The sequence below is a fragment of the Cyprinus carpio genome, chromosome B22 (assembly GCF_018340385.1).
Source record: "Cyprinus carpio isolate SPL01 chromosome B22, ASM1834038v1, whole genome shotgun sequence".
In the NCBI taxonomy this organism is placed as follows: Eukaryota; Metazoa; Chordata; class Actinopteri; order Cypriniformes; family Cyprinidae; genus Cyprinus; species Cyprinus carpio.
The window spans coordinates 19,743,644-19,769,005 of record NC_056618.1 but is presented as its reverse complement, the minus strand read 5'-3'; the positions used below and the strand labels follow the sequence as shown (position 1 = coordinate 19,769,005).

General features: G+C 37.5%; 2 protein-coding genes across 5 annotated transcripts in view; both read left to right on the top strand.

Moving 5' to 3' along the window:
* The window catches only part of LOC109082837 (glutamic acid-rich protein-like), an 848,403-nt gene that overhangs the window by 478,045 nt on the left and 344,996 nt on the right, over positions 1 to 25,362 (top strand). The gene's annotated exons all lie outside the window — the stretch shown is intronic.
* The window catches only part of LOC109101956 (pro-neuregulin-2, membrane-bound isoform-like), a 37,842-nt gene continuing 34,372 nt past the window's right edge, over positions 21,893 to 25,362 (top strand). The window contains exon 1 of the mRNA XM_042748617.1: positions 21,893 to 22,025. Within this exon, the coding sequence (XP_042604551.1) occupies positions 21,917 to 22,025 (109 nt within the window). The 5' untranslated portion in view covers positions 21,893 to 21,916. The remainder of the gene's footprint in view (positions 22,026 to 25,362) is intronic.

Here is a 25,362-nt window from a genome sequence, read left to right as displayed (position 1 = left end):
CATGCAACATGGCTCTGCCGGTGGTTATGCCACATGTTCAAATATTAATATAGTCTTAACCAGATTGTATAAAAGTCTTTTGATAATTTTTCAGATGCTATTTTTATTTATTTGAATTTTTTGACTCTTTATGAAAAACACATTTTGTTAATCTCAAATAGAGTACGGGTCTCTGGTTTTATTCACCGAAAGATAAATAATAAATGTATTAATAAATATTCATTATTTGAAATAAATAGATGAAGTATTTAAAAATAATACATAAATAATAATAAATTCAATAAATATAGTGACATTATATTATTAAATATTAAAACATAACATAATAAAAATAAAAATACTGCGAAAATAAACATTTTTTGATAATAATAACAGATTTCAAAGAATCGAGGATTTCCAGTACTTTTTGTTTAGTGATGACCGTCATTAAAATAATATTTCTGATGACGAAAATGGTAGGCCTGTTAAGTAACTTTTGGGGTCAGAAATCGCAAGAAGTGAATACTAAAATTCACACTGAAAAAATAAAAAGAAGTTTTTTAACGTAGATTTGTCAAATTCCGAATATTTTTTATGCAGTCGTATTGACCCAGTACGAGCAAACCTGAAAACAGTATCGTCCTGAGTCGGAAGCGAGACAGGTGGGCGCAGCGCGGGGGGCGGGGGAACGAGAGGAGGGTGGTCTGAGGAGAAGGTGCGGGGGGGGACTTCAGAGGTGGGCGGGGCCCGACAGCAGGCCGCAGCACGGACGGCAAGGGCACAGGCGGCTCGCGCACGGGCAGCCTTTGACGCATGATGCAACCCCAAGGTTCAGTTAAAAAACCCAGTCCAAAACCGTGCACAAACCAAGCCCTAAGACTGGGGATCGTTCGGGTCCATTTATTGGCCTTGTCATGACGGCGCATGAGCGTGCCCCTCCACGCAGTATAGATCCCGGGGTAAGCTCAGGGCAAATACCCCAGGACCTGGGTGGCCAGGGGTGCTGATGGCAGAGGGGAGAAATATGGCGAAGGATGGTCCGGTGGTTGGGGGCTGGGGTATGCGGGCTTCTTGGCGCTTGGCGGAGCGCGTGGGGGGAAAATGGGGAAATGGGACCTGAAGGCGGATGTAAAAATCTCGGAGTAGAAAATCACGAGCAAAACGCAACCTGTTCACAAGGGCATGTGATTGACTTTGCCAGGGCTTGCTGTTCTCGCAGCGGTAGTTCATCGCGTCAGCGGTCTGGCCGCGGTTGGCCCGACTTTGCCGTTTCTCTGGTAGTTGATGTCGCGCGGCGTATTTACACAATTTACGCACATTTGCGCCGGCAGTCTGCCTGCTGTTCGAAGGGATCTATGTCTACGGCTGGGTGGCCGGGTGGACGCTTTCCGTGTCATTAGTGCATGGTGCGCGCCAGAACTTCCAGCAGACGGCTGAGATCGTGCTCACGTGAGCCGCCGAGCGGAGGGCGCCAGCCGCGTGGTGCATCGCCCAGCCGAACAGGAACGTGGCCGGGTCCGTTTTGCGGCGGCGGAGCGCGTTTTTGGGAACCTTTTGCGCATCTCCGCCGCTTTGTGTGCACGAAGCCGGGCGTCCTTTCTTCGTTCTGCTTCTGCCGAGCGCGCGATGGTTCATGATGGTGATAGATGACATTGGCTGGTTAGATAGATAGATAGCTAGCTAGAGAGAGAGAGAGCGAGAGAGTAGATAGAAGAGAGAGAGTGTGTGTGAGAGGAGCGTGCCTTGCAGCAAAGGAGCGGCCATTTTGGCATGCATGCTTATTGAGTTTGGGGATTGTGCGTTGAATGGAGAATGCAGCAGCCCAGGCAGTGACCGTGTCTGATTCCGGTGGCCTCAAGCGGCTGGTGGTTCCTCCCCCGGCCCCAAAAGTGCATGGGGAAAGCAGTACACGCAGATGGCAATGGACACTGTGCGCAAGCCCATTCGCACTCAGTCCCCCCCAGACAAACCTGCTTCTGCCCCGAGGCACTGCAAAGCACGCCGCGCGCCGGCCGCCCCTGAGCCACAGCAGACGGCATGAGGAGGCTTGAATCCGGTGCAGGCCTCCATGCTCGTCACGGGTCTCCGTTCGCCTGTACGCCCGAGGTTTGAATTCGCTGCAGGACCAGGCTTACCGGGGGTCGGCCGTGGGTGATCGAAGGCGGAGGTGAGCTCGCTTTCCCGAACCCGCCTCCCGTGGAGCCTTACAGTGTGAATGTCAAAGTATTGGACGTGTGGCCGGTGAACAGCGGCGGGCTGGAGCGCGAGCAGCTCGTCACCGTCGGAGAATTCGGCTCCGAGGCTCCGTGCGTGGCGGTGGAGAAGCACCCCACAGAGTATATCTTTTTCATGGACCCTACGGAGGACCCTTTAGTAAAGAAAAAAAATTCAAAGCGTCGTTTTGCTCCTCTGGACAGCACAGAGAAGACCCTCAAGAAAGATGTTGAAGAAGCATATTGGGTGAAGACTGCGGTAAGGTGTTTATTCCACGGTGACTGTGGCTCTTCACCTTTGTTTAACGAATACGGCTTGTGCTCGCAGAGCATGACAGCGTTGCGTTTTGCGCTAGAGGAGACCGGTAAGATGGCGTCGCTTGTGTTTGGGCGTCTCTGCAGTATGTGTCCTAATCACCGTGTATTTACACATTTTAGTTGTACATCCATTACACACACACACCCACCACACACACAACCGCACACACACACACACACACACCACACGCCACACCGCACCGCATACAAGCAGAGAGAGAGAGAGAGAGAGAAGATGGTGTCATGACCACAATCTGTGGCAAGCCCCTTAAACCTTTATTCTGTTAAACCACCGAGAACTAATAGTGATTAATGCCTTCTTTCTTCACTTTCAGCACGTTCAGTAAATGCTTGAAATAAGTATGTGTTTTTGGAGATTTTTTGGAGTACGTTTTGTTGCAAGAGAATACTATTTCAGTCCTTTCTACTTAACAGTTTATTGTTTACTCAATGTGGTTACTTGCCTTTTCTTTGTAATTATTGGTGTAAAATGGTGGTAAATCCTACATTCAGTGTAGTGTAGGCTATCTATTTCAATTACAGCTTTGGGCTTTGCATTGCACTGTCCAAATGGTACGTCTGATGGTTTAGATATCAAATGTTACTTGTAACGTCGGGACAGGTTCCAGCAACAAATGGACATACAGCTTTAGTTTGAAGTTATTACTTGATATCTGAACCTCAGATCGCCACAGGACACATTAACAAAATTTTGTTACCAATAGTAAATTGTCACTATTGAGATTAGTAGAATAGGCAATAAATACTATTATCAATTTAAACAAACTGCATGTGACTATTAAGTGCAATTGTTGCTAATGCACTATTGGCATCAGTAGGGCTGCTAGAATAGTTAAGAGATAAAATTAGAAACATTCAAAGTCCATACTAGTTAGAAATAAATGTTAAAACAGTTTTGCCACAACCATCAGCTTGACATGCATTCAAATTACCAATTATTCTGTACTCCTCAGCAATGGAGTTTTCAATCAATATGAAGCAGTGTACATGCATCTTCAGGGCTAAGAGTCATCCATGTTCAGGCTGAAACACGTGATGTCACACTAATGCAGCATGATTGGCCATGATTCATGCAGGGTCCTACCATGCTCAGCAGGTGTGTAAAGTGTATGTAAGTTGAGAAGCATCAGATATTCTTGGGGATATGTGTAAGTTTCGTGCCTGGGGAAATGTTGTGTAAAATAAGGCAGAGGCAGCATCATGGCAGTTAGCTGTTGTGTTGGCATCAGGAAACCACGTGATGGGAAACTGGAAATCTGCTGGCTGTGGTTGGTTCAGGATCGGTGGCAGCGGCAAGGGCCCCTTACAGAAAGGGGATTCCCATGTCAAATGCAGAGTAAGCTCGGGCTTCACAGTCCTTTACCTATTTTTAAATCTGACATATTGGTGAATGTTTTATAGCCTGCAAATGACATGTACTTATTTAATTTAACAAGACTTTTCATTTATGATGTTTTCATGGTATTATATTTACATTTTATGAATTGGAAATGAGCATGGGCTTCATTGTGCTTTTAAGACAGTGGAGACTGTTTTGAAACAATAGCGATGTTGTAGTGCAGAGATATGTTGGGTATTTTCTTCAAATTGCTTGCAACTTGCCTTGTAAATCAGTTGAATGGTTTTTCAAGTGACCTTCAGAGGAGGTGGGGTTCAAATTAAGGGTTTTGCAATGGTACTAAACAGTATTGATAGATTTGGGTTTTTGTTTTTTTATTTGAATAGATGTTAGGTCGCAGCATTTTTTTCGTTTTACATTGTGATTTCCCCTGCAGTTGACATTTATGCACAAATGAATGAGTGTTTGGCTGGAATAACATCCATCGTCCCCAGACAGAGCCTTTAAGTGTTTCTCCTCTCTGAATTGACTGTGTGTATGTTTCTTTTAGTCTAATGGGCATATGTATAAAATATAGTGTGTTACCCTAAACCTATAGATACAAGACGTTTTCTGGTTTTTGTTCCCACTGTCCTGTTCTTGTCCAGACAAATTGCAGGGTTTTAGGAAACACTGTCTTAGACAGACACCAATGTCTGTTGCAGTTTATACATGCATTTGATATATACTGTATATGCCCACGTCCCCACTGTGCAAAATGCCTCTTTGACTTCTCTGACATATAATAAATAATAATATAATATAATATAATATAATAGTAACATAGCCTATAATTCATATAGATAATCTAATAAACATCGCTTTTCAGCTTCCGCTGCAGTCCTTTCTATATATAAAATAGCATTTAATTTAATATAATGCATGTGCAAGTATACAAATATAACAGGTTGCATATGCAAATATAAACAGGTTTCGGGGGATTATCAGCAACAAATTGGGAGCTTATGAATAAGGCGTAATTCAGGCATGTAAGTAAGCTTATTTAAAAATAACATCTAACAATTTAAAATTGTATTTTAATCAAATCATGCCAAAATATTGTTTAATATTTAGACTATTTAATATTTACTATTTATGTTTAGAATGATAAATTAGCATATTAAATAGCAGTTATGGTGCTGAGAACAGGATATCCAAAATCCACGCTGAAGTTGCCTCACTGTACGTGTTGCTGTGCCGATATAATGAGTTTACTTGTGAATGAAGGGAAAGTGGCTTTTGTTTACTCTGTAAAAGTTTGGGCAAAATGAGAGAGGAAAGATGTGTCCGAGAAATAGTTTATTGGAAGGAGGTCAGGTGATTTTAAAGGATTTAAAGGGATTTAATGCAGACCTTTAGGAAAATGATCAGTGCAAAGCCTGTCACATAGTGAGTGTGCTGTAATATTAGAAAGAAAATGAGGATGCAGTCTTGATCCACAGAACCAGTGTGCTCAGAAACACAATCCAGCTCTGAGACTGACAAGACGACAAACAGACGGAACAGGAGAGGAGTGGAACATCCTAGCCAAAGTTGCCACTGATCAGAGTGACCAGAACTTGAACTTCTGCAGCAGAAATGTGAGAGAGAGTCTGTAAGTTTGAATGTGCGTGTAGAAAAGGAAAAGCATTTTAGAAAGTGTGGTGTGTGTACATGTTATGTGTGTGGTCAATGCCGATGAGAGAAAAGAGAAGAGCAAGAGATCGGGAGCTTGTATGAATTATGCAGGCTGCAGTCTATAGTGCAGAGTTTAGCTGACGGAACATGTTCCTTTTTCTCCTCATTTGCCGCTGATTTATATTTCCACAGTAACTTCTCCATGGCTCTTAATCAAACACACAGAGAACAATAAAGCCGAGGCTGCATTGCGAGTCGGCATGTTCACGCACATCCTAAAAAGCAGCCTGTATCAAAGGCACTCAGATACGAAATGGGAAAAATTCATGAACGTAGATAAGGGCACATTGGTTTTAGTATGCCATTTGCAAACAGGTGCACATTTGGCACTCGCAAATATTGTTGCTTTGTGCCCTCACTGCGTGGGTTTAAACAGTCCTGCACAACCCCTGACCATGAAGACATGCAGAACATTCATCAGAGGCGGCGTCACAGAAACAAGCCCCACCTCCTGGCAGATGAGGTAATGCAGGCAAATCTCCCATGGGGAGAGCAGCCCATATAGAGGAAGCGGGGGCTTTTTGTCTAATCGGAATGTTATACATGCGGAATGAAGTTTGGATTAATATGAGCAAAGGAGCTTCAAAGAAGAAGTTTATAAAGACAGTGAATGTCCTTTAAGCAGCAGAATGGACAGTTCTGAAGTTGTTACCCAGTCACTGGGAATTATTGAACAGCACTTGAAGTTGTCGTTCAGTCCCTTGAACACCTGGCGCATAACCTTTTTGGTGGTTAAGGGGCTTCAAAGGGTACATGGGACACTACCTACACAATCTGTGAGAGCCGTTCTCTTTTGCTACCACATACTGGATGGAGGAATGAAATTAGAGTCGGTGGATTTGAAAGATCTTCTGCTGTTTAGGTTCATTGGTACAACAACTAAAAGGTCCAAAAGTTTTGCAGAAATAGTTTTTTTGGTTTGGCATATTTCTCATTGTACAGTAACATTTTGTCCATGCCATTGCGAAATGATATTAACCAACACTAGATCTTTGAGTGAACATTATAAATAAAACAATCTATCGGGCTTAAATTATTATGAATTACATAGTAATTTTGTACATTGCTCGTTTGGCTTTAATGATGGAATGCACAATCTGAAAACAATGCAATCTTTTGGCATTCAAAGTAAACTGAATAAGTTTCTTTGCAATTGAATATATCCGCATGAGAAGTAGAGTGAAAAGTTAAATAAAAAATTTAACATGAAAGTCCTTGGTATTTTTGTGCGGTGTCGCTTTTGCTTGAATGACAGAAGGTGCACAAAGAGCTTATTTTACTGTTGATAATTTGGCAATGGAAACTGTTTTGAAGTGTGTGTCTAATTGAAATTGTATTTCGGGTCCAAATATAAGTGCTAATATGAGAATTTGGGGAATGAAAATTTAAAAAGAAAAGAAAATTGGGTGAAAATAATAATTTAAAAAAATCAATAAAAACAATTTGGTTTGGTTGCCATTTTCCATTAGTGCAATCTGAAAAAAAAAGAAAAGAAAAAATGGTTTTCTGGAAAAAACAAATAAAAAATTGTATGATGAAGTTACATTTAAGTATTTACATTTTACATTTTAATCATTTAGCAGACGCTTTTATCCAAACGACTTACAAATGAGAACAGTAGAAACAGTCAGATCAACGAGAACAACAACGTATCAAGTGCTAGACAAGCTGTCATTTTGTTTTTATGACAGAATGCCAAAAGTCGGTCAAATTATATTACGAAGTTACAAAACATCATGGGGTATATAAAAAATTATATGAATTTCTTAGTAATTTGTACAGTAGTCACCCTTTTTTCTTTATGACAGAATGCAAAAGTTTGGACAAAAATGCAGATGTTTCTAATTAAATGAGCATGAAATAAAATGATGAACTAAGGTAAATAACAAACTAAAGATTTTCAAGTGAAAAACCCGTAAATGAAAAAGTAACATGAATTTCTTGGTAATTGGTATATTGCAAAACATTTAGCCATTGCAAAATGAACATGACAATTTGAGCAAACAAAAAAAAAATCAGGATATAAACACTACTTGCATAACTCTCGAAAGTTCTCAGACTTGTTAGACTCCACTGTAATGCGAGCAAGACAAAAACTGTCTCTGTATCTGGGCTGTCCTGTCCAGTCCCCCCAGCGCTCAACCCTATCAGGACACGATATCAATGGATCTGTCATGAATTCCAGCCCAGCGACATGAAAATGAAAAAAAGTAATATATATTTTGTACTATAACCAGCATGCTCCTGAAGGTCACAAAATCTGTGGGAAAGTAGGAGGAGGAGGAATCTGAAAGAGAAAAGGGGTGTGCAAAGAGAGATGCTATTGCGGAAAAACGAGTTGGAACAGAGGAGAAAGTAAGTAAGGAGAGTGGTAGAAAGAGAAAAACCAGATGCTCTGAAGGGGGAGGGCTGCACACCAGAGAAAGAGAGAGAAAGAAGGGAGGAGGGAGAGTAAAACGAGAATAGTGGGCCCCTTTTTGCGCGGCATGCGAGCAACACTCATCAACTACAAAAAAAAAAAAAAAAAAAAAAAAAAATTCTACTACTGTGCCCATCCGCTCTGCTCTCTGCTCTCTCTCTCTTGCTCAACCCTCATTCACAGCTATCCTCACCGCTGATAGATGTGTCAGGAATGTCTAATTGAAATGAACTGATAGAAACGCATTGACTCAGGTAATGCAGGTCGACTCAGCTGAGCTCATTTTTGAGACAATCACAACAAGGGCCCGTTCCACTCATGCTGTGTCCACGTGTATCTTGTCAGTTCAAGCAGCCATATTGAACTAGGGATGGGTCCATGATGGGTCTATCGTTAGTGAGGTCTAGATTTTTTCTCTTATATATTTTTTAGCTTTGATATTTTTAGCATTTTGTGATATAATCAGCATTCGGCACTTTAGTTTGTGTAGTTTAACACTTCAAAACCCACATCTATGATCTATTTTGAGGGACCCAACACTGGCAATTCATTTTTCAGTTAAAATTATTCTTATACTTAAAAATAAAAAAGCATTTTGTGATCTCTGTGTTCTGTTTGATCTTATTACCACATATATTATATGCAGAAAACGCAAACAGAATTGCAAAATTTACTGTATAAAGCTAAAACAGGAATTGCCACATTTTGGATGAATGAATCCAAAATAGTGCTGTACACGTAATCAAATTGCAGTGTGGTCTAATGTCTCTGAATATTAAATCACGAAAAGACATTTAAATACGATATCGCATGTTTTCAAGCGTTTCAAGCATTCAGGCATTTTTTAGCACTCATATGCATTTCACCTTTTCATTTGTAAAAAAAAAAAAAATATATATATATAATATAAGATATATATATATATATAATATATAATATATCCTATATGTGAATTTAACTTCCGCTAAATTGAAAAAAAAAGCCTATCAATACAAAAAAGTTTTTGGTTTTAACTTGAAGAAATTTAAATGACAGATATATTATCATTGACGCAGATCTGAGTGTACTTTTCACCAAAGTAATACTAATAGAAAAAAATTAAAACTTTATTTTTTAGGTAGTCATCCCACAATTTCCTCCACTTTGTGTTGCCAAAAAATAAAAGGCAATTTGTAACATTTTTTATTTGATTTCCCTTTTAAAAGATTGAATTGTTTCTTTCTTAAGTAAATGTCTACCATTTGATTACCACTGTTTTTGATAATATTTTGATATTAAATCATAAATCAGAATGATGTAAAACAGGACAACACTGAATTTTTCTGAAAAAACTAAAACAACATTTCCCAGGCCCCAGTAGTTATTGTAATCAATACTATCTTATTATATGATTCAAGTAAATTATTTTAATGAATTAATTTAAATTTCAATTACTAAATACAATTAAACCTATAACGCATAATCCTAGAAAAAAATATTACACGGAAATCTAGAAAATTATTAACATTTTTTGAGTTTGTGGCATGCTTAGCAGCAGAATTGAAAGTGATAATTTCAGTGTTTGACGTCAATTTTTAAGTCCATATTCACACAGAAAATATGATAATGCACTGGAAAACTTCCTTATCTACCTGCTAATTTGAAATATAGTTGTTATACTTTTAAAATCACAAATATAGAAACAAAATGAACTGGTTAGTCACATTGCATGTTGGTCTCCTTGTGTTGGGCGTTTGTTGGCTGGAATAAAAAGTGTATGTTTACTAGATCTTTTGCCATTATGTTAGAGTCTGAATACTGGTGGTGGAAACAGACCTCCGTATCAAGTTGTTGATAGAGTTTTCCTTCAAATGACTGTGCCACCAAACCAGATATGTTTTTATTCACCATAAATACTTGCACTTTTTTTGCACAACTGTAGTTGAACTGAATGTCCGTTCTGCAATGCATGGAACTGCAGTCTGAGACATTTTTAGAAAATGCATTTGAGGCTTGCAGCAATTTATGTTTGTGTTCATTGTTTTTGAAAAAGTAGAGCTGGGTTTCAGGCCTTGGTGATTCAGAAGATGTAAAACATAGTGTTGCATGAGTGATCTTTGCCGATCTTAAACTTAGGTAGTGTTAATATGCTGTTGATAGATGTTCTCATGTAGTGGAGGTGATGCCTAATGTGAGCTCTTCTCATTTGGCTCTGAATAGACCTGCTGTGTCAACCTTTTTAATCGTTTTGTTTTTTAATTAGCAGCTGGTTGTTTTCTCTGTGGGTTCCATTGGGACTCAGTGTGTTATGGAGGATAGATCCCATGTAACATACAAACACAAAAAACAAATCTGCACCTCATCCTTATAGTACCTTACAAAAATAGGTCCCATAATAGTTTCCACCCAAACACCACAGGTATTACAGGTATCTACACACACACATGCAAAAAAATAAAAAAAAACTATAAACATCATCATTAGTAGTTCTTAATTTATTCAGTATATTTTATTAATATTTTGCATTAAATTGATCAAAAGTGACAGCAAAGTCATTTATACATGTCCTGTTACTACAAAAGGTTTATAATTTCAAATAAATGCTGTTCTATTTTAACTATTTGTTAAACTATCCTAGAAAAGCATATCACGGTTTCAACAAAGTTATTAAGCAGCACAACTGTTTTCAGCATTGTGAAACAATAAGAAATGTTTGTTGAGCTGCAAATCAGCATAACTTGAATGAATATTGAAGGATCATGTGAAACTGAACGACTGGGAGGGTTTTTTTTACTGATGCTGAAAATTTGGCTTTGCATCAACAGGAATAAATTACCTTTTAACACAATAATAAATGAAAACAGAAAACAGGTGATTTGTACTTTATAGTATATTTTCACAACATTACTGTTTTTACTGTATTTTCGGATCAAATAAATGCAGTCCTTTTCTTTCACAAAAACATTTAAAAATATTACAGGCTGCAAGACTTTTGACAGTACATCTTGAATAGTTTCAGCATTAAGATATTATTTGACACATTGTTCCTTACTTTGTGTTTTTTATTTTACTTATATTCATTTCCGTTTGTTACATTATTTTTTGTGTTTGTATGATGTTGATGTTTTGCAATACAGCCTGTATTGGGTTCCAGTCCCCTTCCCCATTCCCCCCTTCATTTTATGACTTTCGCTATTTAAGGAAACATAAAACAAGTTCAGAACACATGGACCTATTACACATTGAAACAGTGATATTTAATAAGACAAAAAAGGAAAATGAGACCCCTACCACCATCAGCACACCCCAATTTGTGATGACTTTTTGACCACAACCTTCACTTTTTTTCCCTAATCTTTGCTACGATTTTGCATAATATCCCCTGTAACACTTATGGAGTTGTGATTACTGAAAAGACGCGTTTTTGAAAAGCTGTTTGTCTGAATTTTGTTAATGTTGTGGTTGTCCAAAAACAAATGAATGTAATATACAGTAAGACTTTGACACAGATATGGCACACACATACAGATTAAAGAGTGTTTTGTTGCAAGAATACAGGCCGCTCGCATTTTCTAGTGAAACTGGAAATAGAAAGCGAGAGTGTAAATATAGGGATGGATTTTTTAAAAAAAAAAAAAGATGTGTGTATATATCTGCACATGCACACAAAAACACACACACAAAAGCTCTTGAGCAAAATTGTGGTTGGGGGGGCTGCTGGGTGATACTGAGTAGCGTACTCGTATGTCCTCCAACCCTGTAGAGGGCAGGTGACACGGAGAGAACAGAACGCTGTTCACATGTGTCGATGTTCGTGTCAAAGGTCACGGTTGCACTCATTGTTCCTTTTAACTGTGTGGAGGGATGGAGCGCAGCAAGTACCCTGTCATCCGCTGGAGAATGTTCTAAGACTGCTTCCTTTTAATCTGTTTAATTGTGTAATAGATTATTTGTCTGTCTGTGTCTCTCTCTTTCCCTCCCTCTCTCTCTCTCAAAGTATTTACCATGGTGACAGCTGTGTGCTGCAGTTATCACATGGATCCTCAAAGCGCACAGATAGAGAGTTGATTCTGTCTTAAAATTAAATCAACAGACTCAGAATAATAATAACAGTTTGTGCGGATCAAAGTATGACGACTCGTAATATTTTACTGCTTGACTGTAATGATTAATTGCATTTATATATGTGTGTGTGTGGACAGGTGAGATCTGTGTTACGGCATTTGTTTTGAGTGCTTAGCTACAAATAGGGCAAGCTTAATAATGGTACTTTTTAAAGGCAGACGTGAGTGATCCGATTGTTTCTGGAGGGCAAAAAACAACAAGTCAAGGGGGGAGGGGAGAGAATCGTGTGAAAGATGGAGCAAGGGAGTGTGTGTATGTATGAGAACGGAAGAGTAAGTGTGTGTGTGTGAGTGAGAAAGAGCAACTCAGCTGACCTTCAGAGTGCAACCTTTGATGAAAGGCTGGAGGAGATAACACGATCAATTGGTTTATGGTGCGTGTTTGGTTCCAGCAGGCTTGGAGTTCAAGCCCTCATCCTACTATCACATCCACATCGTATACACAACATGCCAGCATATATCTGACATCTTACTCTCACGTTCAGTTTAGTCTGTTTTATTGGCAAGAATTTGTATGGCCAAAACATTTGCAGTTACATCCAATATTGTGGTAAAATAGCAATAGTGCATATAGAGTAAACAAATAATGCTAACTATTGCCTTTTATGCTGTGTGTAATGTAGCTGTATGTGAATGAAAACAATCAGCAAAGTTGTAAAGCCGAAAGTGCATGATAAAGTTTGACCCGCCCTCAAACACTGTAGCTTGTTCATGTCGAGAAAATGCAGGGAAAGTAAATTTGTTTTATTTTTCACTCCAACAAACCACAACATCATCACAACCCTTAAAATTCTTTATTTTTTTTATTGTACCACAGCAGCACAACCCCAATCTTTTTTTTGTGTTCCCGATTCACAAATCACTGCTCTTGAAAGATGGCTCAGTACCCAGTTTATTTGGACCAGCTGGCTCCACCGAATCACAACCTGTAGGTATGATAAATAATAGATGTTTATATTTTCTGTCGAGTGTTGCAAAATACGGAACTGTGGTAATGGGCCGTATCGTTTTCTAACACATACTGTAATGCGGTAGACCAATCCATCCGACAGACTGGCCCATCTGCACCACGTCGACAGAGCAGAGTAGGAGTAGAGAGTACTGAATCTTATGCACATGCCGTCGAACAGACTATTTCGAATCATTGGAAAATAAGGTGATATTAATGCATATTTTGAGAAACAAAAAGTGTGTTATGACCTTAGCATGCGTGTAAACCTTAATTCATATGGTGACTATCCCGGGCAGCACGGTAATATTAAACGGAACTTAAAAAAATGGCATAATAGTGGCACTTAACTAAACACAAAAAAAGAAAGTTCGATCTGACTGAGTGGCTTTGCACAACTTCAGGGAGTCGAGGTGCACCAATTTACCTTAAAAATGTGTACATCTACAAGTATAACTAATCACTTCCTTAAAAAATGTGGACAAGTGATACACAAATATCTGTCATCATTTACTCACCCTCAAGGGGTTCCATACCTGCATGATGGTTTCTCTTTCTTTCACAAAAGAAGCAATGTTGAATGCTGTGGTTTTCTAGAATGTTGGAACTGATCCATATTCATTTTTGAACAATAATCAGTAACCTAAGACTTTTTTTTTCAAGTTAGTTTATAGATGTCTCTCTTCGACACATAGATTCTCTCTTTCTCTCTCGACACACAGTAATGGGAAATCTGTACTACAAACCAATCACGGTCAAAACAATCAAAATCCAGAACAATCTGTCGTTGCAAAAAGCAGCTCTGAAGATGAATTTCATGTGTTCATTTTCATCACACTACATACAGTATACTCTTATAAATGACTTATAAATCAGCTTTTTGTAAAGCTGCTGAAGTGAATCTCAGAGCAGCTCTGAAGATGAATTTCATGTGTTCATTTCCTCGTCTAGTGAGACGGCAGATGTTGAAAACACCACGAGTTTGACGGGTGCTTCAATATGTGTGTCGTAGATGAAACAATGCCACTCATTCACACAGAGATTGACAGAACATGCAGACATTTTTAACAACCGCACACATATGGATTTCTAGATGTATGCAAAAGCAATTCCGGATAGACGACGTGAAATCGCACAGCTCTAGTATCAGCAAATTTCAGCAAACCATGCCCCTAAATTGCATGTAACACTAATAAGCTGTGTGACTGGTCACTTTCCAGTTAGCTGACTAGGACATTTTCTTTCCTATCTCATCAATCAAGATTTTAGGGTCATGTTTAGGATTGGATCTTTGGTCTGTGCTTGTGTGCTTAAATTATGTTCTGATCACCTATAATTCTCTCTCTGATTGCATGGTTGTTAATTATGGTTCTAAGTTAATCCGTGTTGGGGGATAGTGTGTTACCAAAAACTTTATTCAGTCGAAGAATATATTCCATTCACACTTGCTTGGCAAAATCATGGGCAGTGCATACCCAGCTCACTCATATGTAATAGGCACCATGCCCCAATTTGATAATTCACAAACCATTATCTTCCCACTTTCCCACATTCCCATGTTGATATAAATGAACTGTGACAGGCCAAGCACAGCTCCAGGAAAATACACCCTGTTCATGCCGCTGCGGCTCTCACATGGAGTGGTTTATTTTCATATGTGCCTGCATGTCCCAGAGGTATGCCAAAAATAATTATATTTCCAGTCTATCTTTTACTTTAGTTTAGGTCCTCTTAAATGGCAAAATATCAGTGGTTCCAGTAAGTCGCAATTTTGTCAGTTGGTTGCTCTGTTCAGTAGTTCACTATTAACCTAAACAATTTTCTAAACACAAGAATAGAAAAAAAAAATAAAAACTTTGGTGGGTTGTTTTGATTTGGGCCAAGTAAGAGTAACCTTGGCATTTATGGTGGCAAGTGTTTACATGGATAAGTCAACTCTATTCTTTTCTTGAAATACTTTCAGTTCCCACCTGACATTGTGAGGGGCACCATGTGTATTGCTCGTCTCAAAACACTGTAAGCGGAAGGACCTGCGCTGAAGAAGTCACTTTCCCAAAACTCTACATTCAATGGGCAATGTTCTAAATGGCACACTGCCATACCTTAGTTTCTGTACACTGTGCACAGTGTGACAAAAATATGGTAAAAACCATGGCCAATATCAAGTACAACCCAGAAACACACTGTGTGGAATAGTGGAATCCTACAATGCAACACTCTCAGCTTGGCTTTCCACTCGGAGAGTGATGACTAAAACGTAAGTTACTAAGTCTTAATGGCAACATAATTTTTCAAACATCTCTCTCTGTCACGGGGTGGTACTGTGAGGAGCACGGAGCGAGTGTACGCGGGAAGACAATGTCCCCAATTCAAAGTCTTTAATGAATCCAAAGGAGAGCAGGAAAACACACGTAGCACTGGTAGACACAAACAATACCGGACAGAGAACTAGGAACTGAGAATACTTTAAATACACAGACACTGATGGGATACACCTGGAACCAAATAAATTAAACTGGGAACACCTGGAATGAAATCAACTGAGGACAGGTACATGGAACAGAGTCTGAAACTGTCATGACTCAACTATATATATATTTGCATATTGTTGATAATAAAATATAAAATTAAGAAGAACTAACTGAAATAACCTATAAATTTTGGTAATTATTATTCTATTATGTTTATAATTGTTAATGTACATGTTGGGGTAACCATTTGTAGCATAAGGGAACACTTCTTCACCATTAACTACAACTTTTAAATGCAGATAAATTCCTACAATTTGCTGCTTATTAATAGTTAGTAAGGTAGTTGTTTTTTTACGTATCTAGATATTGGGTATGATTAGGGATCACTAGAATAAAGTCAGTGTAGAATAAGGCATTACGTATGTGCTTATTTAGTACATAATAAATGACCTAATATTCTAGTAATATGAATGCTCAATAATGCACCTAGTTAAGAGACGCTAAAATAAGCTGGTTTACCCTAAATGGTAGCTAAATATGGCCTATTATTTAATATTATATTTATATGAAACTATTTTTATGTATGTGTGTGCATTCATACACACACATAGATGTATGTATATATAACTAGTTTGATTCTATATATTATTAATATTTACATTATTTTTATGTTTGTAATGTAATTTGGACTATTATTTAAATGTATAGAATATCAATGTGTGGTTTGTCTGTGTAGGTGTGTGTTGGTGGTGTGTGGTTGGGTGTGTGTGTGTCATCTGTGTTGTGTGTAGGAATGTTTAATGTTATACATGATAACTAAAAGTAATATCGAATAACTAGAATAACAAATTATATGTGTGTAATATAATAATAATGTAATATTGGGGAATAAAAAAGAAAAAAAAAAACATTGTGTGTTACTATTTGCATATATTTAATCATTCTATATTATTGTGTGTGTGTGTGTGTATAACCATTTATATAACATAATATATTAACAAAAAAATAATAAAAAAAATAAAATAATTGAAAATTTGTTATGTGATGTGACAAAAACAATTTCTCTAGTATTTTTGCTTATATGTGATATTATTTGGGAAGCATATGCGGCAGTGATTTTATTTTGCCAGAATGTTCTATGTTTGGGGAATGTTATTAAGCCAACTATTATGGCCAGCCCCTCTCTCCCTCTGACACATAAAAGCAGTTTGTGGTTTCTCATGTCTTAATGCTGTCTGTGTTTCTATTTCGCTGGTGGCTTCCTCTGCTTGTTCAATATCCAATCTGTCTCAGGAGTGTATTGTATATGCATTTAACAGTACTCTTTGGTCGTAAAGTAAACTCTCTGCTAGTGGTGAATCAGAGTCTGTTGAGGTATTGTGGACATCTCAACCGTGTCTTCTGTATCATAAACTCGTGCCAAACAATGATCAGTGGTGTAGACATAGAAACGGCTTTAATTGTGCATGCTCAGCTGAAGAAATTCAACCTCCACTACGTTCCTTTCCCTTCCCTGCAGGATTTAACATCTAGTGATTTTTGTGTTTGGAGAAACAGATAGCTACAGATTCACTCTGGCACAAACAGACGGAAAGAGTGAGGGAGAGAGAGACATGCCCTATTTTGGCTGTCAGTATCATTGTGCACATTCATTCTGGTCTGTTCTCTATGTGACAATCTGTCTCTTTCTCACAAACACAAGTGTCACAGAGAGCTGGCACACACTGCAACCAATTCACGTATGCTCATATGTCCACCTTATGTGTGTGTGTGTGTGTGTGTGTGTGAGGGAGTGGAAGTGAACCACTAAGATAATATGCCAGTCAGACAGTATAGCGATGGGACAAACTTTGTCCCCAAAAATGAACTAAATCTTTAAAAATATCCTCAATTTGAAGTTAGTTTTTTTTTCCTTTTCTTTTCTTTTCTTTTCTTTTCTTTTCTTTTCTTTTCTTTTCTTTTCTTTTCCTTTCTTTTCAATGTGTTCTTTTACTGAAACGATAAAAAAATTGATTTTTAAATATCTTCTTTTGTATTCTACATTTGTGTTGGACTTTTTGGTGAAACATTCCTTTTAAGAGACCGTGGAGAGCTTTATTCTTTTCCTAGTTAATCATTATTATTATTTTAATATTACATTTATATTTATTGATTATAACTACAGGGCTGATGAATGCTTGAATTTGATTAGCTGACGAACGTTCTAAGGTGTGCAATTTATTTTCATGGAAACGCACAGCAAAAGTAGTTCCAGGCAGGTCTTGACTGCATTTCATGCCCATATCGCTTCGCCAAATGATTTCAGTTATTTCAAAGGTCCTTTACAGCCTACAACAGCAAAATAACCAAAACCCACAATGGCACTGACCAAGTAAATAAATATAGTAAACAACAAAATAAAAACAACAAATTATTTCCATGTTTTTGCCTTAAAATTGTGTTTTATTGTGTACTGAAAGCACAGTCTCTTTCTCCCACTCTCTCTCCTTTACAAATGCACACACATACAGTACAATACAGGCACACACTCACAAATGTTTTGTCAGCGCTGCTTAGCAGCACTATTTTTTTCAGTTTAGCTGCTTAAAAGCTACATGACATTTCTCACTAGTGATGTTATAACGGTGCTGTTCTTGAAGCAGATTAACTTACAATTTTGCGATTAGTAGAAACGCTGCTGCCGAACACTGTTGAGAGATACACAGACTCTGGTTATTCAAACACACTTAATCTCTCTCTCTCTCTTGAGGTGTGGGATGTGATGCTTAAGACATTAATCCTGAACACAAGATGTCTTGAAATAGAACATCTGAACAATGTCTTGAGGTGTGGTAATATAGTCTAAGTGGAATAATTGACTCGGTCCGTTGAATCATTAGAAAATAATGCACACCTCAGTGTGCATTATATTCTAATAGTTCAACAGCCAGTTGTCAATTATTCCTTACTTTACTATGACTACTGTGCATGCAGTACCATTTAGATGTTTTAGGTTCAGAAAGATCGACTGATCAAAAGTGATATTGATAATGTTACTCAAGATTTCTGTTTCAAATAAAAGCTGTTCCTTTTGAACTGTCTATTTGTCAAAGAATCCTGAAAAAAAAATGCCTGACAGTTTCCACAAAATATGAAGCTGCACAACTGTTTTCAACATTGATAATAATAATAATAAATGTTTTTGAGCATCAAATCAGCATATTAGATTGATTTCTGAAGAATCATGTGACACTGAAGTCTGGATTAATGATGCTGAAAATTCAGCTTTGCATCACAGGAATGAATTACATTTTATTCAAAAAGATTTTTTTTAAAAACTGTAATAATATTTGACAATAGTGGTCTTTAAATGATGGGAGAGTGGATGATCATTGACCAGTACGGAGACCATCTAACAAGCACCAATTTTCTTCGAGATCAAATATAGCAAATCTAGATTTAAGCTTTTTGTTATCGTGTTTTCTCTTTATCTCTCTCTGTAGATGCTGTCGTTCTTTCATAAATGCGGTTGACAAAAGGCTGTGTTGTAGCACTTGACCCGGAACTTCACCCAGACACACACACACACAAACACACACCACACAAGCTTCTTGCTCAGATATTAGCATCTTTACTGCTGTCTTTCAGGGCATGTATCAGACAAGGTTTATGGTACTCGTACTCAAGTCACTGTTCTACCGCTCTTTCTGTGTCCTTGAGAAGAACAAGTCGTTTGTATGTCAGTTGGGATGTGTGTAAGGCAACCGTATTGTGTGGTGTGGTGGTGGTGTTGTGTGTGTGTGATGTGTGGGTTGTGAGCACTTGCAGCACACCTTGGGTGAGCTGTTTCACTTCATCCAAAGTATTAGTGTCAGAATGGCCCCAGGTCTTTCTTCGTCCTAGATTGAAGGCATAGAAAGAGGAAGACAGATCTCAGGAGACAGAAAAACTATTCCAGTCATAGAAAGAATGGAAAACTATCAACTCACTGTACTCAATTATGTAAAACAGATCACACATTGGGCTGCTACATCACTGTGTGCTTCTTCAGATCTCTAAAATGAAAAACAGTCAGTGAATAATAGACAAATGCTGTAATGTTAATACTATTTTATTTTCAGCAAACATTGAAGTTCAGTGTCGTTTTGGTACCAAATAGCATTGGTGATGTGCAAAAACTTTAATCAATTGGTTTCCTCTTTTCCTTTGGCATTACAGAGTGTGTTTTATATTATAGTTTTCAATTAAGTACTATCTAACATACAATTATAACGATAATTGAATTTGTTAAAATGTTTTGTCTTTTTCTCAATCTTGTAGCTTGATTTATGCAAAATTTGCTACATTTTTTTAACTATTTTTTAACTTAAACAAAATGTCTTAACAATAGCAATATTTAGGTGTGATGCAGTGTCAATGTGTCATGATCACCAGCTGAAGTGCCCTTGATAGCCACCAGAGGACCATTCCCAATACCTTCGCTCCCTTCTGCATTTCCATTTCATAACCCATTGCCCAGATTCATCATGCCTGATTGTTTTCACCTGTTGCTCATTACCTCTGCCTATGAGCCTGTTTACATCTGGTCACTTCATGCGTTTTTCTGTTTGGATAGCTGTCCGATCGTGAAAAGACTAGTAAATGCCCTCAGAAACGCATAAACGGGCCCTAAAAACCTGGTGTTTTCAGTCACTCTATGTGAAGGCTTCCATGTGTTTCAGCTGCAGTTCTAAGCCTTTTATCCTGGTTCTCTCGTGTCTTTTTTTTCCTGGTTCATGATATTGTGCCTGTTTATCTGGATTACTCTGTTTGCCTCGGCCCTGAACTCTGTCGTTGTTAGAACTGCTTATTGTGTTTGACCTCGTTCCTGTTTTGACTGCGATTTTGGATTTTTACAGATTAATTTAGAGACCTGTCCAAAGGTTGCTGTTACTTTAAACTAAAGTAACACACAGTCAGGACGCTAAACCCCTCATGGAAAATTTGTATCTTGAAATTCATCCCTCACATTTGCTAAACATTAAAGAAAATATCTAGATAAGCTCATTAGTTGGCCTTTTTTGGACAGCTAGTTTACTACTCTGACCTGTAGTTTGCAATCTTTTTTGGAAGAGAGTCAATGAGACTAAAATGGGGACATGGATATTTAAATTGCAGAATGTAATGAGCAGTGCAGTGGAGATGAGATCACCGATGTGTCTCTGCAAGGTCAATTAAGGGTTACCAAGGATAGGGCCGCTTTTTAAACAGATGTATGAGGGTGACCTCGCACAAACTCTCTAGGTTAACGCTAGCATTGCTCACTCACACCCCCCGCCGGTCCTTTCTGCTCTGCCTTACCTGCCTACGAGTGCATATGTCGATGTTACTGCCAGATACACCAACACCCATACTGTAAATTATGTGAGGATTTAGAGCTCTTTAATCAGTAATATTATTAACAATTTAATATTTCTATTTTAATATATTTTAAAAAAATGTTATTTATTGCTATGACCCAAAGCTGACTTTATATTATTATCAGAATAAAAGGAAATAAGGAAGTTTAAAAAATTATATATATATATATATATATATATATATATTGATAGTTATGAAGTTTTTTTTTTTAATTGTAACATAATAAATGTCCTTACATTTTGATCAGTTAAATGCAGCCTTGCTGAATAAAAGTATAGATTTCTTTTTTTTTTTTTTTTTTTTTAAATCTAACCAAAACTTTTGAACAGTAAGAAATAACTTTAAAAATGTTTTAAATGTTTCTTCATGGTGCTGTACATTCATCCCATTTTGTCCCAAGTTTTTACTTTTGTTTTTACAAAACTTAAGCGTATTTAAACTGGAAACACATTGCTTAACCACCTAAAGCTGGTACAAGGTTCTTTGTTCATATTTCGTTCTGCAAGTTTGAAACCAATATAACTAGTACACACCAAAAAAGTGTTAGTTAAGGTTTTCAACCTGCTTACCATCTTAAATTATTGAGCTGCTGAGCTTTGCCAGCCCAATTGTGTGTGTTATTTTGTTGTTTGACTCTGATCCAGATCCATCTACAGGGCGTTTCGGCTGATCCTTTCCCTTGAGGCACAGATACATCTAATGGACCCCTCTAATTATCTCTTCTCATCCATGTTCCTTGTCTGCTTATCATACTTTCTCTCTGCAGCTTGGTTCTTTTGTTTTTCGCTCTTTCTCTGTTCGTTTCAGTCTCGTACTCCTGTCTCATCTTGTGAGCTTGTAATTTTGTTTCTCTTCTTTCCAACAATCTCCCAACATTCCCCACCCATCAGTTAGGTGTATCCCTGCTGAGTGTGATGGAGGGGTGGGACTGTCCTACACTGTTATAGTGTGGAAACACACACACACACGTCCCATCTTTAATAGCTTACTTTTATAATCCCGTCTCAGCATGAGGGAGATCAGCTACAGCAACTGCATGAGGATGAGAGAGAGAGAGCAGCAAAAGAGAAAGAGTGATAGGAGAAGGAAAGATGGACCACAGGAGGGAAAAAAGAGGGGTGAGACGTATTGTGCACAGCATGAAAATCATTTTATTAATCAGGTAGTTCTGTTTTGATTTACAGTAAACATATCTAAACTTGAGAAGCAATTTTAATACTTGTTTTTTTCTAAGCATAAATTTTGTTAGATGTATGCTTGAAATAAGACAAAGATGGGCAGTGGGTAAGACTAGTACACTTAATTCAAGATTTATTTTCTGAAAGTCTTTAGATATTTTTACAGGAAAACACAACAGAAATACCACATTTGTTATAATTTTATTTATTTATTGATTTTTTTTTTTTGCACTGTGCAAGTACTGTTATCGAGCTGTGGAGAATGTGCGTGTATTAGTGTGTGTGAAGGAAAGAGTAAAGAAGTGTGATATCTGAGCTCTGGCGTGAAGCTGAAGTAAAACTGCAAGCTGTCTAAATTTGACCTTGTTTCCCAGAGAATTATGGAAAACTTTCTATCATAGGCTCTGCATTCACTGTCACTTCTGGCGTTTTGCACTGTAAATTTTGTTCCTATAGGGAAAAGTTATATCTTTTTATTCTTGCAACTTAGATTAATTAAGTTCTGTTTTATATACAGTCATGTTTAAAAGTTTGTGGTTGGTAAGATTTTTTAAAGGTTTTGAAAGAAGACTCTTGTGCTCACCAAGGCTGCATTTTATTTGATAAAAAAATGCAGTTAAAAAAAAACAGAAATCATGTGAAATATTATTTACAATTTAAAAATAACCATTTACTTTTTTGGATATATTTTTATACTATTTCAATTTGTTCCTGTGATGTGAAGCTGAATTTTTTCAGCATCATTACTTCAGTCTTTCAGTGTCACATGATCTGTAGAAATCACCCCCTTTCTAAAATGCTGATTTGCTGCTCAAGAACACATTTCTTGTCAATGTTAAAAACCAGTTGTGCCTGCTTCATATATTTGTGGAAAACCATGATACATTTTTGATTAATAAGAACGGCATTTACTTGAAATCAAATTTTTTTGTAACATTATAGTAGTATTAGTCAAGTAAAAACATATATATTGATTTGAATGCAAAAATTTGTATTCATTTTACTTGTAGAAGCCAGATAAACGAGGGACAGAGTAGGATGAGCCATCAGTTATGCAGTGTTGTCCTGGATAGCAGTCAATTTTCAGAAATTTTGACCTCTGACTGAGTTTGACCAATCAAAATCAGTTTTTTTTGAGAGCGATGTCAAGAGCATTAGAGTTTATAAAGGGAACAATGTGATAAGAAGCATTTGCATTCAAATTGAGATCTATGAGTTTGATGGTGTCTTTTGGCAAATTTGAGCTCAATATGAGGACATTGGCTGAGATTTGTTCTGTAACTTGCATCTGTTTTCTGGAGGAGAAAAACCTAAGAAGCAAGAGTCTCATTGTCCATTTTGGAGAAACACAATAGATAAAAAACAGTAATATATTTCTTGGAGGCATTTTGTTTTCAAGTTTTTTCTTTCTTCATGTATGGACAGGTCAAATGTTGATGTCGACATCAAAAATGCTTCTTTCTCCAGATCATGGACAGGGCAGTTTGTCTTATCGCATTGCGTTTCATATTGCAACATCAGATTTAGTTCATCCAATAAAATTGCAGTTTTTTTTTTTTTTTTTTTTGCCACATCTGCCAATTGTGGGAAATTTCGTCCATAAATATTTCTCCAACCAGAAACTGTATTTTGCTTTATTTCATTAAAAGTTTATTTACTTATGCCCCTATGACAAAGGATTTATTTATCTGTAACTGTTGGCTTGCTATCGCACATCCCAGCGGATAGTGCTGTGTTTTATATCACATTTCGTTTCGTATGGCAACATCAGATTTGTTTTCAGATTCAGATTTCCTCTCCACCGCTGGACAAGTTTAACAGTCACTGCTTCGCCTCCATGGGTTTGTTTTTAATAAAAATGTGAAATGTCTTTTCTGGTTTCATTCCAGCTGAGGGCCGTCTGGAAGAGAGATGCAGTTACGTGACGGTTACCAGCAATAGCTTAGAATGAGTCGGATAGTTGTCCATTCTTGTGTGTGTGAAGCTCATGACAAATGCTCTTGCATGCAGGTGTTAACGAGAGTTAATGTTTGTCTGTGATGTGTCATATGAGCGTCTGGGCTTCATTCAGCTTATTTTCAGTTTTCTGCTTTGTGTGTGACAGGATGTGTGTGTGCTCCGCTGGACAGCTGTACATTTGAACCTTGAAGGAGAAAGAGAGGGGTGATTGGTGATAAAACCCCATCAGAAAATGCTGATTTGAGCAAAAGCATTCATGCACAACCGCAACCTTGTCCAGCTTTACACACACACACACACACTTCTGTCTTGGGTGATGTCAGAGACTCTTACATTAAACTTATGCATGCAGACCCGTTTTCTACCACTATTACCAATGTATTATTTTACAACTAAAGTAAAAGTTGAGATGCATGACATGTATGTTGTCAAATATTCCAGACTGGTCGTTGAAAATATTGATATACAGTAGTGATTGATTCGACTGACTGCTTTCTTTAGCAGGGTGTTGTTGGAATCTCTCTGATTCACTTAATCTTGATAGGTATCAAATTAAAAATGCATTGCATTTTAATATATAACTGTTCAAAAGTTTTAGGTCAACATTTTTTTTAAAGACATTAACACTTTTTAAGGATTCGTTAAATTTATTAAAAGTGACAGTAAAGTCTTTTACATTGTTATAAAAGATTTCTATTTGAAATACATTTTTTTTCTTTTAAACTCTATATTAATCAATTCATCCTGAAAAAACATTTGAAATTGATGATTATAGAAATGTTTCTTGAAAGCAAATCAATTCCCCAATCTTGATTAATTGTTCACATACTTAATAAGAAGATAAACTAGTTTTGAAAGGGAGAGACAGCTCTTTTTCCTTACTATTTGTAGAAACCAGTCTGATCTTGTATTATAAACCGACAGTCAGTTTCATCACATAGGCCTTGTTTCTGTGGAAGAAGGAAGAGAGAGAGGAAAACGGACGGAAATACTATTTCTAATAAAAGACTTCCAGGACTATCAAAGCAAGTGGAAGGAGCGTTGGGCAGAGGGAAGAAAAGAATCAGTGTGTGCATTTGTGCCTGTGTGTTCATACTTGGATTTACTGATCAAGCAGGAATCAACTCGATGGTGAACATGAGACGCACTCATTCTATTCTTCATCCTTTGGACATCTGTCCCCCCAATACTTTCCACTTTGTGTCGCTGATAGTTTAGTGATTTACACAAAAGAAAACTCAATGTAACTGTAGTAGATGGGGTTTGATTCTGATTGGGGTTTATTTTTTCCTCTGTCCTTTCAATAAAAGTGGCAAAA